This window comes from Branchiostoma belcheri, unplaced genomic scaffold (genome assembly GCF_001625305.1).
Source record: "Branchiostoma belcheri isolate BF01 breed outbred unplaced genomic scaffold, Haploidv18h27 scaffold176, whole genome shotgun sequence".
Lineage (NCBI taxonomy): Eukaryota > Metazoa > Chordata > Leptocardii > Amphioxiformes > Branchiostomatidae > Branchiostoma > Branchiostoma belcheri.
Window position 1 is genome coordinate 388,723 of NW_017803224.1, and position 12,827 is coordinate 401,549.

The 12,827-nt window shown below is 45.6% G+C and overlaps 1 protein-coding gene across 1 annotated transcript in view; it reads left to right on the forward strand.

Moving 5' to 3' along the window:
* The window catches only part of LOC109467140 (neural cell adhesion molecule 2-like), a 16,854-nt gene that overhangs the window by 3,127 nt on the left and 900 nt on the right, over positions 1 to 12,827 (forward strand). Inside the window, exons 3-4 of the mRNA XM_019765073.1 lie at positions 9,741 to 9,878; positions 12,298 to 12,438. Of these exons, the coding sequence (XP_019620632.1) occupies positions 9,741 to 9,878; positions 12,298 to 12,438 (279 nt within the window). The remainder of the gene's footprint in view (positions 1 to 9,740; positions 9,879 to 12,297; positions 12,439 to 12,827) is intronic.

Below are 12,827 nucleotides of genomic sequence, written 5' to 3' on the forward strand. Positions count from 1 at the left end.
TCCCAAGCGCCACCCCACTCCTCTTTCCCTTCACCCATACCTTATCTTGTTATCCCCAAACCTTACCTTTCAGATCCCCGATCCTCAAACTCCCGACTCTTTGGCATCGCAGCCGCCTATTCACTCCACTCCAGCTACGACATGCCTCCCTGTAGTTCCACCCCCTCTATTGCTTAAGAGCTAGCCTCAACTGTCCCACAGTATAGCTACGACAGCTTCCCCTTCAAGCTTCATGGCCCAAATGTCAACTAGAGGCGAGTCTCTAAACCGTACCCTTCTACTGCGGCTGTAACTCCCCCTCGTCTCTGCACATTGTCATTGGGATAGCTTGCCCTGGGCGAGCCCAGGATCTGACCGTCCTAGCCCTTGCTGGATTTCCCAAATCTAACGTACCCACATCTTACCCCCTCAAACCTACAGACCGAGAAACAATGGAAATGGTGTGATCAACAACTACCAAGTTCTAAGTTTTCAAAGAAATATAGCAGACTGGGACACAATGGCCCTAAGTACAGCAACCAGATCGGGGCGCGGACGAACTCAAGTCCCAGGGGTTAGATGCCTGTATTGAAATAAACTTTGTCATATAGCTATAGGCCGCCCAGACCTCTTCTTGCTCTTGGCATACCACCTCTTAGGGTACGCCACGCACTCCACCCATCCGCACCTTACTCTAGCACGGACAATATGGAAGTGCTCCCTCTGTAACTTCCCCCGCAATTTGAAAACGGAATGGACCCACTAAATACGCACATAAAACGCTGGACAGTCTATCGTTCCTCAATAAAAGGCAGGAGCGGCATTGCATACTTGTCTCTCATACTTTTTGTTTCAATTCCCCAACTCTCAAATCTGCCTTTTCACAGTTTTATCGACCGGATGTTACTATCAAAAAGGTTCTAAAACGCCCTTTGTATCACAAGTGGCTACCTGTATCTGTACTTGAAATTTGAAATGTTTTTTTTTTCTCACCTCTGAAATAGCTCCTGCATTTTTTTTTTTCGTCTGCAATATAGCTTGCCTGTGGTGTCTACTTGCAGTTCGGCAAACCAGTATAGACTTTCATGTAGAACTAGCATGTTACTGCCAACCAACGCTGCTATTACTAGTACCTTATGATCTGGGAGCCGATAAATCTGGCTTCTTATGTGCCCATAATAGTCCGTAGCTGCTGTCTCATTTCCACAATGTGCGATGAAAGGAAACCTGTACTTGACCACCAAACTGGCTTAAACCCAAAGAGGAACAAAAGAAGGATCCAGAGTTCTCCCTTGAGTCCCTTACAAAGAAACTAAATCGATGGCTCAAACCTCCTTCCACTATCATAAATAGATTATAAGCCACGTGGAGTCTGAGACCGACTGGCACTGGAAACAATGGCCGATGACCTCGGACATAGAGCGATCTTCATATCCACTGACGCCTAAATTTTTTTTAAAACCAGTTTTCCGCCAAGACATTGCCACACAAGGAAAAATGACACCTGTAGCTGCAGTAAATCCACACGCCATCCCTGCCACAAGACGCGGTAGGCGTTATACAAGATAAAAGCCTTTTGTGTCCAATAGTATAGTAGTAGTAGTACTGGGCATTCGTCGGTCTTAAAAGACCATGAAGCACTTCATCTACATCTATACCCTATACTTTATTCTTATTTTGCGTTTGAAACGTCTCAGCTCTGATGCGAGTCTCTGTTTTTCTTCCCCGTTGTAAGCCATTCCTGTCTCCAGAGTGTCCTGTTGTTAACGTTGTTGTTTTTTTCTAGTGTCTCCCATGTGTTAGTATCTATGTCCATGTTTTTGATGTCCCGTTTGATAACGTCTTTAAAGCGCAGGTGAGAATGACCACGTGCTCTTGTCCCGTTGGCAAGTTCACTGTTACAACAGGTCCTTTGAAATTCTCCCGTCTGACATACGGCAAACATGTCCAAGCCAGCGGAGTCGGCGCTGTTTCAGCAGTGTGTACCTACTTGGATTATCGGCACGTGTGAGAACGTCTACATTAGCGACATAATCATTCCACTTAATTTTCAGGATTCTACGTAGGCTACGCATGTGAAAATTTTCTTTTCCTGAATACAGGGACCATGTTTCACCCTAATGTGCATGACTAATTTCATCAGAGACCCGCCTCCATCGAGCCTCAAAGGCCCTGTTCAGACGGAATCAATGAATGTTGTTTAAACCAAAACCGGTTTCAATCGGCCCCATCCGAACCCTCCAAGTCGCATTGAAAGCGCCTCGATCCCCAAACCACTTCGGGATGTTGGTTCGCATTCCGATTTCCCCTGATCGCGATTTTTCGTCTGAACGCAATGTGATTTCAACGTGACTTCGCTTGGTCATAAAATACAGGATGATATTTTTTATTTATTTATATGCAATACCAAAAGATATGTGGCAGCAATTTCAAGAGCAGTAATGGTCGCATCATTGAATGTGTCCGTACTAGGAGGAGCTTTACCGCCTCTGGCGGGACCACGACCCCGTCGGCATTCGGCCGAGATACGCTGGGAAGGGGGCATCAGCAAGCAGGTCGTTGACCTCTGACCATTATAACACGCTACCTTGCGTGTTTTCTTCAAACAACAAACTACTCTACACTAGAAGAATCATGATTGGGCACAGTTTGAAAGGAATGTGTGGCACGTGGACCAGATGTGAGAAAAATTGAGTTACCCGAATCGCGGATCAAGCGTTTCCGTGTGAACAAGGCTAATGTTTCACCAACTCATATCTGCCTTCACAAATCACACGCATCTTATCGACAGCTGAACCAGACTTCCATTGATAGTTGTGTATTCAGAAAGAGATACTGCCAAAGTGATTCAGAAATACCCATGTAGAAACACTATAATAGCAGTGGCCGGCTCTGGAGTTCTGCCTGCCTGAGGTCACCAAAATACCTAGTAGAGGCAGGTGGCGCTGTTAATGGCATTCTGTGGCTTTCGGCGATTCCTGTATATTTCTTCAATTTTAACTGCGTAAGTTCTTAAAGAGCAGTCCTGGTACATGCACGTGGAGGCGTTATGAGTACTGCAGGCTCGTAGTACAAACATGTGTACTTTCTCTGGCGTGTTTTCCACAGTCCATTTTTCTGGAGTTTTGATGATTTTACGCAACTCATGGCTACCTGGCCACGGGCGCTGTTTTATTTTTTAAGCTATGGACTCGAGCGACCCCGGCCGGCTCCACGTTCCTATTCTCATTCCATCGAGTATTTTCCAGTCTCGGTGTATGGAAACGTCGGACTAGAGGGACAGGACAGGTGGCGGGCAGACAGTTTCAACGCAACACGTCGTTCACGTTGGAGCCGGGACTCACCCGCTACACATACGCAACTCAGGAACATTCCATCATATGCTGGAGAGTCGTGATGAGTTTACCAGAGGCCCAACTAATCGGGTTTTGTCACTCATTCCTCTCATCTTTTCACCGAAATGTGTGGCGAGTTCCTGCTCTCCTTCCCGCTACTGCTCGCTCTCCCCGCTACAAGACTGACGAATTGCCCGCCGTTTGTCTGAGTGAGTCCGCATTTCTGCCGTGACCGACACGTGGCTCAACCACGATATTCCTGACTCTCTGGACTCCATGCCGGATTGTGCTGTTCAACGACGCGATCGAATCTCATGTTCTGGACGAGTTTCCCTGTATAAGTTCTCCAGAACGTCGTCACCCGGGACATGTTGACCTCGAGCTAGAGTAGTGACCCTGAAGCTCTCTGCCACTGGGTCAGACCCGGTTGACTCCCCACGGTCTGAACTGATTATTGTTGCATACAACCCGCCTAAAGCCATCACCTACTTTAAAAACCCCTTGGTTTCAAAAAACTGCTTCTCTTTTATCTAGATTCGCCTAGTGTATCATGAGATTGAACTGATGACCGTTTCGTCTTCTGCGTTTTAAGTGTTCGTCTTTGTCCTTTTTTATGTCTGCGGGAATGGGAGGTTGGCTCATCACCTTGCAAACTTCAGCCCTCACTGTAGAGGCCTCCTTGAGTGTTCCCGTTGTCCTGGTTTTGTTTTCGTCTTGTGTTACTCAAATTAAAATGAAGTCTTGAGCAGATCGGGCGGGACTACTCACATCCTGGCACAACTATTCTAGTTTGCCGCCGGCATGGCTTTTGGCAAGCTAACCCGCCACTATACAATAATCGAAGATGATGCACTCCGAATAGCACGAGGCAATTATTGTTGTTCATGAACCCAGCCGACTTGTGTTGGACGCACCTAAATTCACAGCTGAAGGTCGGTGTCCTCTTTAGCTTTTGTGGAGGAGATTATAGCCAAGACTGTCCAAGAATACATCCAGAGCCACTATTTAAAACGATGAACCGTCTATTACTGATAACATATAACAGCTCACTGCAAAAAATGCAGGGCGCACGGTTCTCGGGCAACATCCCATGACCTTCTACTCCCGACTTCGATCTACTGTAACAAAGCCGATCAGAAATGCAACAAGAAGCCATAGGTGACAATCCTCCGTGAAGTTTTATATATTGCAACAAAAACAATCCCAAGCGTCAACGCCAGACCTACTGTGCAGACATTAGGCAACGGTTAATACATTGAGGGCGCGTCACAACCGGTTAACCATAAAACATAAAAAGACCTAAATCCATTACTGCTCTCAGGGCGTGTAAAGATACTGTGCTTCAATTTCGAAGTTCAATTTAATTACACACACACAATCATTGCATTCACATAAAGATCGGACTATCATGGTCGTGTTGTAACAGTAGGGGGTTTATAGGCGCTACCAACAGGTCCTCACTAGTAACAAAGACAGCCCCACCGTCTTACCGCTCATGTTACTTATTAAGTGCGACTGGCCAGCAGTTGCGGCCAGCACCGCGAGTGTTACCACCGCCGGGCGAAAACATTTCAACGACCTTATAGGGATGTTTCAAACTGAATAAGCATTTACTCCAATATCAAAACAGCTACGGTAAAAGGCTTCATTTCCTGCGATTGTTAACCAAGCAGGGAATGAGTGTGGACGACCTCATACAAGTATACTTATCACTCATCCGCCCCGTACTGGAATATGGCCACGTTTTACTCGTCGGTTGCAACGTAGCTCTAGCAAACAGCATGGAACGAGTCCAACGTCGCGCACTTCGTATCATCTCTTGCGGAGGGAGACGCGACGTACCAGCTCTACCCTCTCTAAAGGAAAGGAGAGAGTCTGCGGCCGTGTCCCTGTTCAGGTCGATGCTAAATCCCGAACACCCACTACACGACCTGGTGCCCCCCCAGAGAGCAACTGCTACCGGCAGGATCCTAAGGAACAGCCAGGCCATGAGTGCTCCCAGGGCCAGGACAAAGCGGCTCCAGCAGTCCTTTCTCCACAGGGCCATAGCCCTATACAACGAAGAACTGACGTATCACTAGTTTTATTTTTCCTAAACCTCATCTGTATATAGTTTTTTGCTTGGTACAAATTCTTTATGTATTATAGTGTATATGAGGGTGTGTATATAGTGTTTGTTTTGCCTATTGTAACTTTTATTTTCTGTACGCAAACTCTTTCAATTCAGGGATTCTCATCCCTGCTGCAAGGTTTGCTTTTGGTGTTGAAAATAAAAAAAAAAATAAAAAAAAAATAAAAAGACGTGCATCATCGCGGACACAATGCCACACCACATGCGAAATTACACAGAAATGCGACGTACGGAAGAATGCGTTTTGGCTGCGAACATCTTCCAAAAAACTTGCCATCTCTTAAGTACGGGCAAAAACATCTGGAACCACTTATCGGAACCTCACCGTATCTGCATGAAGGTCCACCCCCCACTGCTATTCCAAACAACGCGTTTTTCTGGACCATTCCAATTCGCCTAGTAATTGTCTGCGATATTACATTGACCCCGACAGCAGCAACGGCAAAAATACACACTCGTGCATCAACACAGGCATGCCCGCCGACGGCGTATAAAATTGCGTGCCGATTACATTGTTTGTACACAAAGGGAACCCAGTTTTTTGACTGCGAACACGAAAAACCAGCCCTTCAGAACACTCCGTCCGGAGGTCCTGACCTCCTTCACGGAGTAAAAAATGCTGGTATTGTCCGAATGAGGTGGACCATTAGAAGCATTCCAGCTTGGGTCAGTGGTACAAGGCCGTCAAAATCTCAAGGACTGTGGGACTCTGGAAGAAATAAATCCGTCTTCCGGTCTTCATTCTTTGGAACAACAATGTACGTCACTCTCTGATCATCTCGCTTCAGCGTGGAAACAGGCTGAACGTGGTGTACCTACCAACTTGGATATATCTGACACACTTCACATCACTCTCTACCTTCTTTCAGCATCGCGGTCAAATTAAGTCTAGACTGCGAAGAGTGAACGGAAGGGAAACCGTGAATCCAGACCACATTCCTCTGTGGGTGCTGAAGCCATGTAATGCGGAACTGACACCTGTTCTATATGAAGAGTTTACCTCCTGTCTATAACATTGTACATTCCCACAGCAGTGGAAACAAGCTCTTGTCTGCACCGCCACCAGGACCACACTTTCCCACAGATTAACGGCGGATACCTGTGGCCAGCTGAGTAGGTAAAGTGTATGAGGTCTTCCGCGTGACTCACTCCTACCCGACTTCGGCAACACTCTGCTATAATCACACCATGATTTCCTACCGAGGTGGTCCACTGTCGCAGCTTTTGATTCCCACTCTTCCCAGCTGGCCTTAGGCACCTAACAACAATCCAACGGAAGACATTCGTGCGGTCCTTGTTGACTTCCGCTGTGCATTTGACACTATAGACCAGTCACCACGGCCAACTACTTCTAACCCTGGCCGACTTCGGTGTGAAGCGAGCTCTGTGGTTACCCATACGCAGGAGCCTGGAGGGCAGGCCCAACAAGTCCCTTGGGGAGCATGTCTGTCTAAACCCCGTGAGGTATTCGGCAGGCGTGTTAAAAGGTAGTCATTTTTCACTACTGCTCCTTGTCATCTGCATCAACCTGCTAGACACATGTCTACCGCCCTGTATGTTCCCGGTGAAGTATGCAGACGACCTAACAAACCGAGTTCCTACACTTCCCGGCCAAACTCAGAGGGCACTGGGCGTCTATCAAAAATGGGCTGTACAATTCTCACTGGCACAAATGTGAACTAAAGGAATGACATGATCATCAGCCCTAGGAGGAAGAAGACTATACCTGCACCCCCACACCGTACCGCAGATGGTGACGACCCTCATAGACATGCTATGACTACACCGAACCGTACTAAGAGGCATGCAGAACTGAATTCTGTGGGTCACGATTGTTTCGTATTTTCCAACCTGGTGTTAACTAGAGAACGTTATGCTTCTAACCGTATTCTTATTGTCAAGAGCTCGCCGTTCTGCTAGCAAGTTTTACTGCATTTTATAGTATCTTTGCACCTTCAGTCAACCCATGTCATGTCGCAATCTGGTTTCCCAGGTAATGCTTGAAAATAAATTGAACTGACGTCCTAACTCGCCTTCCTGTAACTGTGATGCCTCCTATCAGTCCGACAAACCATCATAAGCTCAACTAATTTTAAGTGCGCAAAAATTCTGGATTCCCCACGTGCAACCCTACGATTCCGTATCTGCCAATCCGAACATGTCATGCGGAGTAACTTGTTAAGGAGTTAAAATCCGTACACCTCCCTCAGGTTGAAAAAATGGCCAGTACTGACCCTGTAGCGGTATCCCGCCGACTTGGGGGAGGAGGGTTGGAGTCGCCCCAAGGCTGACCCTGGATTTGCCGTTAACTTTTTCCTCCCGAATTGGAGGGTTACATTTTCCCGCTGGGAAACTCCCACTGTCTCCTCTCAAAGAGGACAGTTACTTTATGTACGACTAGCTATGCGGCTACAAGGACATAAGAAACGAAGTCTAACATAAAACTGTTACACCCTGTTAACGAAAAATGTTAACGACAAATCTGAACCCATCCAAGGTCAGCCCTGGGACAAGCAACCAACCCCTGGTTAGGGGCCTACCGAAGTAAGGGTATTTTAGGTCACCCCGGCGCCTGTAGCAGAGTTGAGAGGAGTGGGTGCGTCAGATTGCCAACAAACTGACATGTACAGAATTACTAGTAATACCCTTGTGCCAATTTACAGTCGCTTAAAGCATGACTCCATATTGACGCATGACACACGTATGACGAATTACCACAATTACGTCTAGCCAATATCATGTTACCATTTTTGGTCATAACTAGAGGAGCGAACCCCCGCACCCCTTGTGCGGACACACTGCAAAATCCTGTCTTTTCACGAATAACTTTTATCTTATGGCCAAAACAAAAACGAAGTGGGAACCCCATCCACCTTCAGCTTTGTGCGGACACCACGCACACATACTTCTTCTCGTGCACAGCGTTTGCCAAAACTAAGGGGGCGTGAACACTCAACCATATTTTTCCCTTCTTTCCCAAGCACAACGTTTACAGTTGGTCATGACGACATAGACACGAGATGGGCACATCCCTTCATCCTTTTTCACCCCGTTTCAAATCATGACAAAATTTACAGTTGATCATAACACGACTGGGACACCCCTCCAACTTGTTTCGAAATACACCGTATACCGTTGGCAAATAAACATGAGGTGGGAACACCCATCCACCTTTTTCACTTGTTTTCAAATCATCACCACGTTTACGGTTGGTCATAAACACGTGGGCACACCCATCCACCCTTTTCACTTTACAAATACAACGCTTACAATTTACCTATGAACAACATGCGATGGGGACACACATCCACCGATTTCACCTGGTTTAAAATACAACGTTTGCAATTGGGGAAAAACACAAGGTGAGAACACCCCTCCACCTTATCCACTTTTTTTTTCTAAATACATGGCCCTACATACAATTAGCCACAAACACGAGGTGGGAACACCCATCCACCTTTTCACTTCTTTCATTTTCAACATTTACAATTAGCCACAAACGCGAGGTGGGAACACCCATCCACCTTTACCAACCACGCTTTACAAACACAATGCTGCAACTCGGTAAAGAAATGCAAGATGCGAACACTAACCATGCAGCACGCACGACAGCCGGCGGCTATGACAGAGGCGGAGCGCGAGCTGAGGCTGAAAAGCTGCCGGCAGAGCTGGTGCCGACGGAGGCTGAGCCCGAGCCGGCTGAGGCCCCGGCTAGCCGGGCTAGCGGCTGGGCCGTGGCCGGGCGGCCGGGGACGGGAACGAAGCTCTTTATCCAGCACTGACCAAAGTCTCCGGCGTAGGTCGAAAGGGGAGGAAAACACGCTCTCCCGGCCTTATAAAGGATTCCCTGGACACGTGATAATGTCCAGGTGTTTAATTAATGCACGCGGACTGCTCCCGACCAGGTGTCGCCTCTTAACGACGCGAAACCCGGTCAGGAGCGTCCTCGTGCCTCAATTAGAATAGTAAGGCATTCGAACAATCATCTTTCCCCGGCCAATCAGAACTGTGTGTTTGTCTTGCGACTAAATCTACTTAAAATTCAGCCAATCAGAAGCGTGTGTATTTTTTGAGTGATTAATTGCAATTAACACTCAGCCAATCAGGAACGTGTATTTCTTGTGATTGTATCCCCCGCCTCTGCATGTCCACAAAAGCGGATAGAGAGTGCGCCGTATCTACGTTGAACCAATCAGAAGCGTGTGTATTTCTTGTGTGATTAACTCCAATTAACACTCAGCCAATCAGAAGCGTGTATTCTAGTGATTGTATGTCCGCAAATGTATGGTTTTCAGTGCCCCTGCGGATAGAGAGTGCGCCGTCCCCGCAGCAGGCCAGAGTGGGGAGTGACTACAAGATCGTCTGTCAGGTGACCAGCCCGACCACGCCTACATACACCTGGTACTACCGGGGGGACGTCATAGATATCGACGGTAAGTCGCTCAAAAAAACAACAACAAACTTATGACTAGAATTCTTCTCCATCCTTCAGTGTCACACGCTAAATCATTCTGCGTGGTTATCAAAGACGCACCGAATGATTTCAGGGTGGTAAAACTGGATTTACAAAGTCAATTTTCTGGCCTTTCTTTAAATGCGGTAAGTCGAATCAGTAAAGTAATCGATGAAAACAACGCTCAAGTCACGAAGAAAGAAAGAAAATCCTACCTCTTTAGGCTTGCTGGTGCTTCGGGACCTGAAAGAAACTATATTTATGTTAATGTGTGCCTTTATTTGCTGGTGAAAATTGTTTTGTTGTTCGTTTTCTTGGGGGAAATCCTGTGTGTGCCCGCCTCCTAACACGGCAAGTCTTCGAATGATACCGAATTTGAACATGTAAACAACCTTGCTGCTTAGCAACCACTTGTTGTCGCACATTCGAACCTGTAAACAACCCTGTTGCTTAGCAATTGTTTGTTGTCACGGATTCAAATTTAACGGTTTTCTAGCACAGTATAGGAGAGAATCTGACACGACCGATGAAAACAAACGCGCAAAACATGAGGAAAGGAAAGAAAATCCTACCTCTTGACAGGTGCCCAGGTCCAGAAAAATGATATATCTTAAATTTGTACCTTTATCTTGTTGTGTGACCACCTCCAAGCACGGTAATTCCTCGGATGGTGCCGAATTTGAACCTGTAAACAACCTTGCTGCTTACCAACTGCTTGTTGTCGCGCATTCAAATTTGACGGTCTTCTAACGCAGTAACGTTACACACCAATAACGAAACCCACCGATGAAAAACACGAGAAAGGTAAAGAAAATCCGAGATATTTAAGCCTAAAGCTGTCTAAGGACATGAAATAAATGATTTATGTTAAATGTGTGGCTTTATTTACTATTGATAATCTAACGGTCTTCTAGACTATCTCAGTACACACAGAGAACAAAACCGATCTCGAGCGATGAAAACAAGCGCGTAAAACACGAGTAAAGGAAAGAAAATCCTACCTCTTTTTGGGCCTACAGGTTCCCAAGGTCCTGAAAGAAATGATTTATGTTAAATGTGTGCCTTTATTTGCTGTTGAAATGTGTTTTTTGTTTTGTTGATCGTTTTCTTGGGAGGGATCCTGTTTTGTGGCCGCCTCCTAACACGCTCAGTCTTCGAATGATACCGAATTCGAACATAAACAACCCCTGTTGTTTAGCAACTGTATGTAACCTCAGATGACCCCAGGTGTGCCATTTGCTCTAGAACGTCTCACGCGAATCAAGAAGTTGGCATAGCGCGTTTCTATGTCTATAAACTCTTGCTGCTTAGCAGTTGTTTGTTGTCGCGCATTCAAATTTAACGGTCTTCCAGCGCAAATTCAAAAAATCTATGGTAGCACTGGTACCAAAAAACGGTCTCGGCCCATGGACTAGTTTAGCCAGCTCTACATATTGACCTGAAACCACACTATCCCAATGTATACTGACCCTCATGGACCAAAGGGCCCTGGGCTAATTTTAGTGTACGACCCAAAAAAGAAAGGACTCATTCTGGGGCTTGTTTCTGAAGCCCAAAGTATGAAATGCTGACTCAAATGTGCTAATGTGAAGCAGTATGTGTCAATATCACAAAGATTGTCTTACTATGTTTACCGAAGGAAAACATATTGTTTTGCTCAGTTTCTTCTTCCTCTTCTTCTCCAAACAGTGACCCCTGACCTGAACCAATGGTGTGTCTGTTACCATGGTAACTGGTGTTGGGTTACATCATGTTGCAATTTCATAGCAGGGGGGATTAAGTCTCCTGTCTGACCATATATATGAATGTGTTTGAGTAAGAATTAACAGAGCAGACCATATTCAAAGGTAGAGCTGTGTACCTAAACAAATTTTAGGTACAGGTACAGGTACAGGTACACAGGTTTAGGTACAGGTCCGGACCTGAACCTGTACCTGAACAATTCGACCAATTTATATGCTCTTCTGAACTCCTTCAATAACAAAAAAAAACATAAATAAACTTGATAGTTAAGGTTAACGTTTATTCTTTGTTTATGGCGAATGCTCAGATAAAATATAGGCAAAACTAAGGTGTTATTGTTTTCATGAACACACTGTCCTTACACAGGCACCCATTGTTAACCAGCTATTCAAACATTTGAGGTCACAAATAGGCATAAAATTGGTGTGAAATTGTTTAGGTACAGTACCGGTACTGAGGGATTAGGTATTTTGGACCTGTACCTAATCAATTTTTCCGGTACAGTATCGGTACTGCGTACCGGTACACAGCTCTATTCAAAGGTAAACATTATGCATTTGCATTGCAAATGTTACCTTTCTAGATCAGAATATTTCCAGTTTTGCTGCCCTGAAATCGCATTTGATACCTTTGACAGTTCGATCTCTAACCCCCAGTGACGTCACGTTACGCCCTGGCCGCTGACGGACTGATGATCACCGACGTCATGACGTCAGACGCAGGCCCGTACACGTGTGAGGCCCTGAATCCTGACTCAGGAGATAGCGACTTTAAGGACATCGTCTTCAACGTCATAGGTAACAATCTTCATTATTAATATTCATAACAATTAAGCAATGAAATTTTTATCTCTAGTTTACTGAAATGAAAATTATAAGCGTACATACAATATCGGTTATAATCTACGAGATATTCTTCCGCGGTAAGTATATTGTTTTTTGTGTTCGCAGTTCGTTAGGATTTCTTTATTTTTCAGTATATGATTTAAGTTATTGGGATCCAGATGCAGTTTGTTTATCCTTTGATATGAATGAATAAATAAGTAATAAAGAGTTCGAATTCAGAGATCCTAGAACTCCATGAAATGCTTAGATCTAGATGAAGTTATTAATGGCTTTCTCTTGGACAGACGGAACCAACCATATCCATTAGAAACTGACCAAAGAGCCATACGGAAACACACACA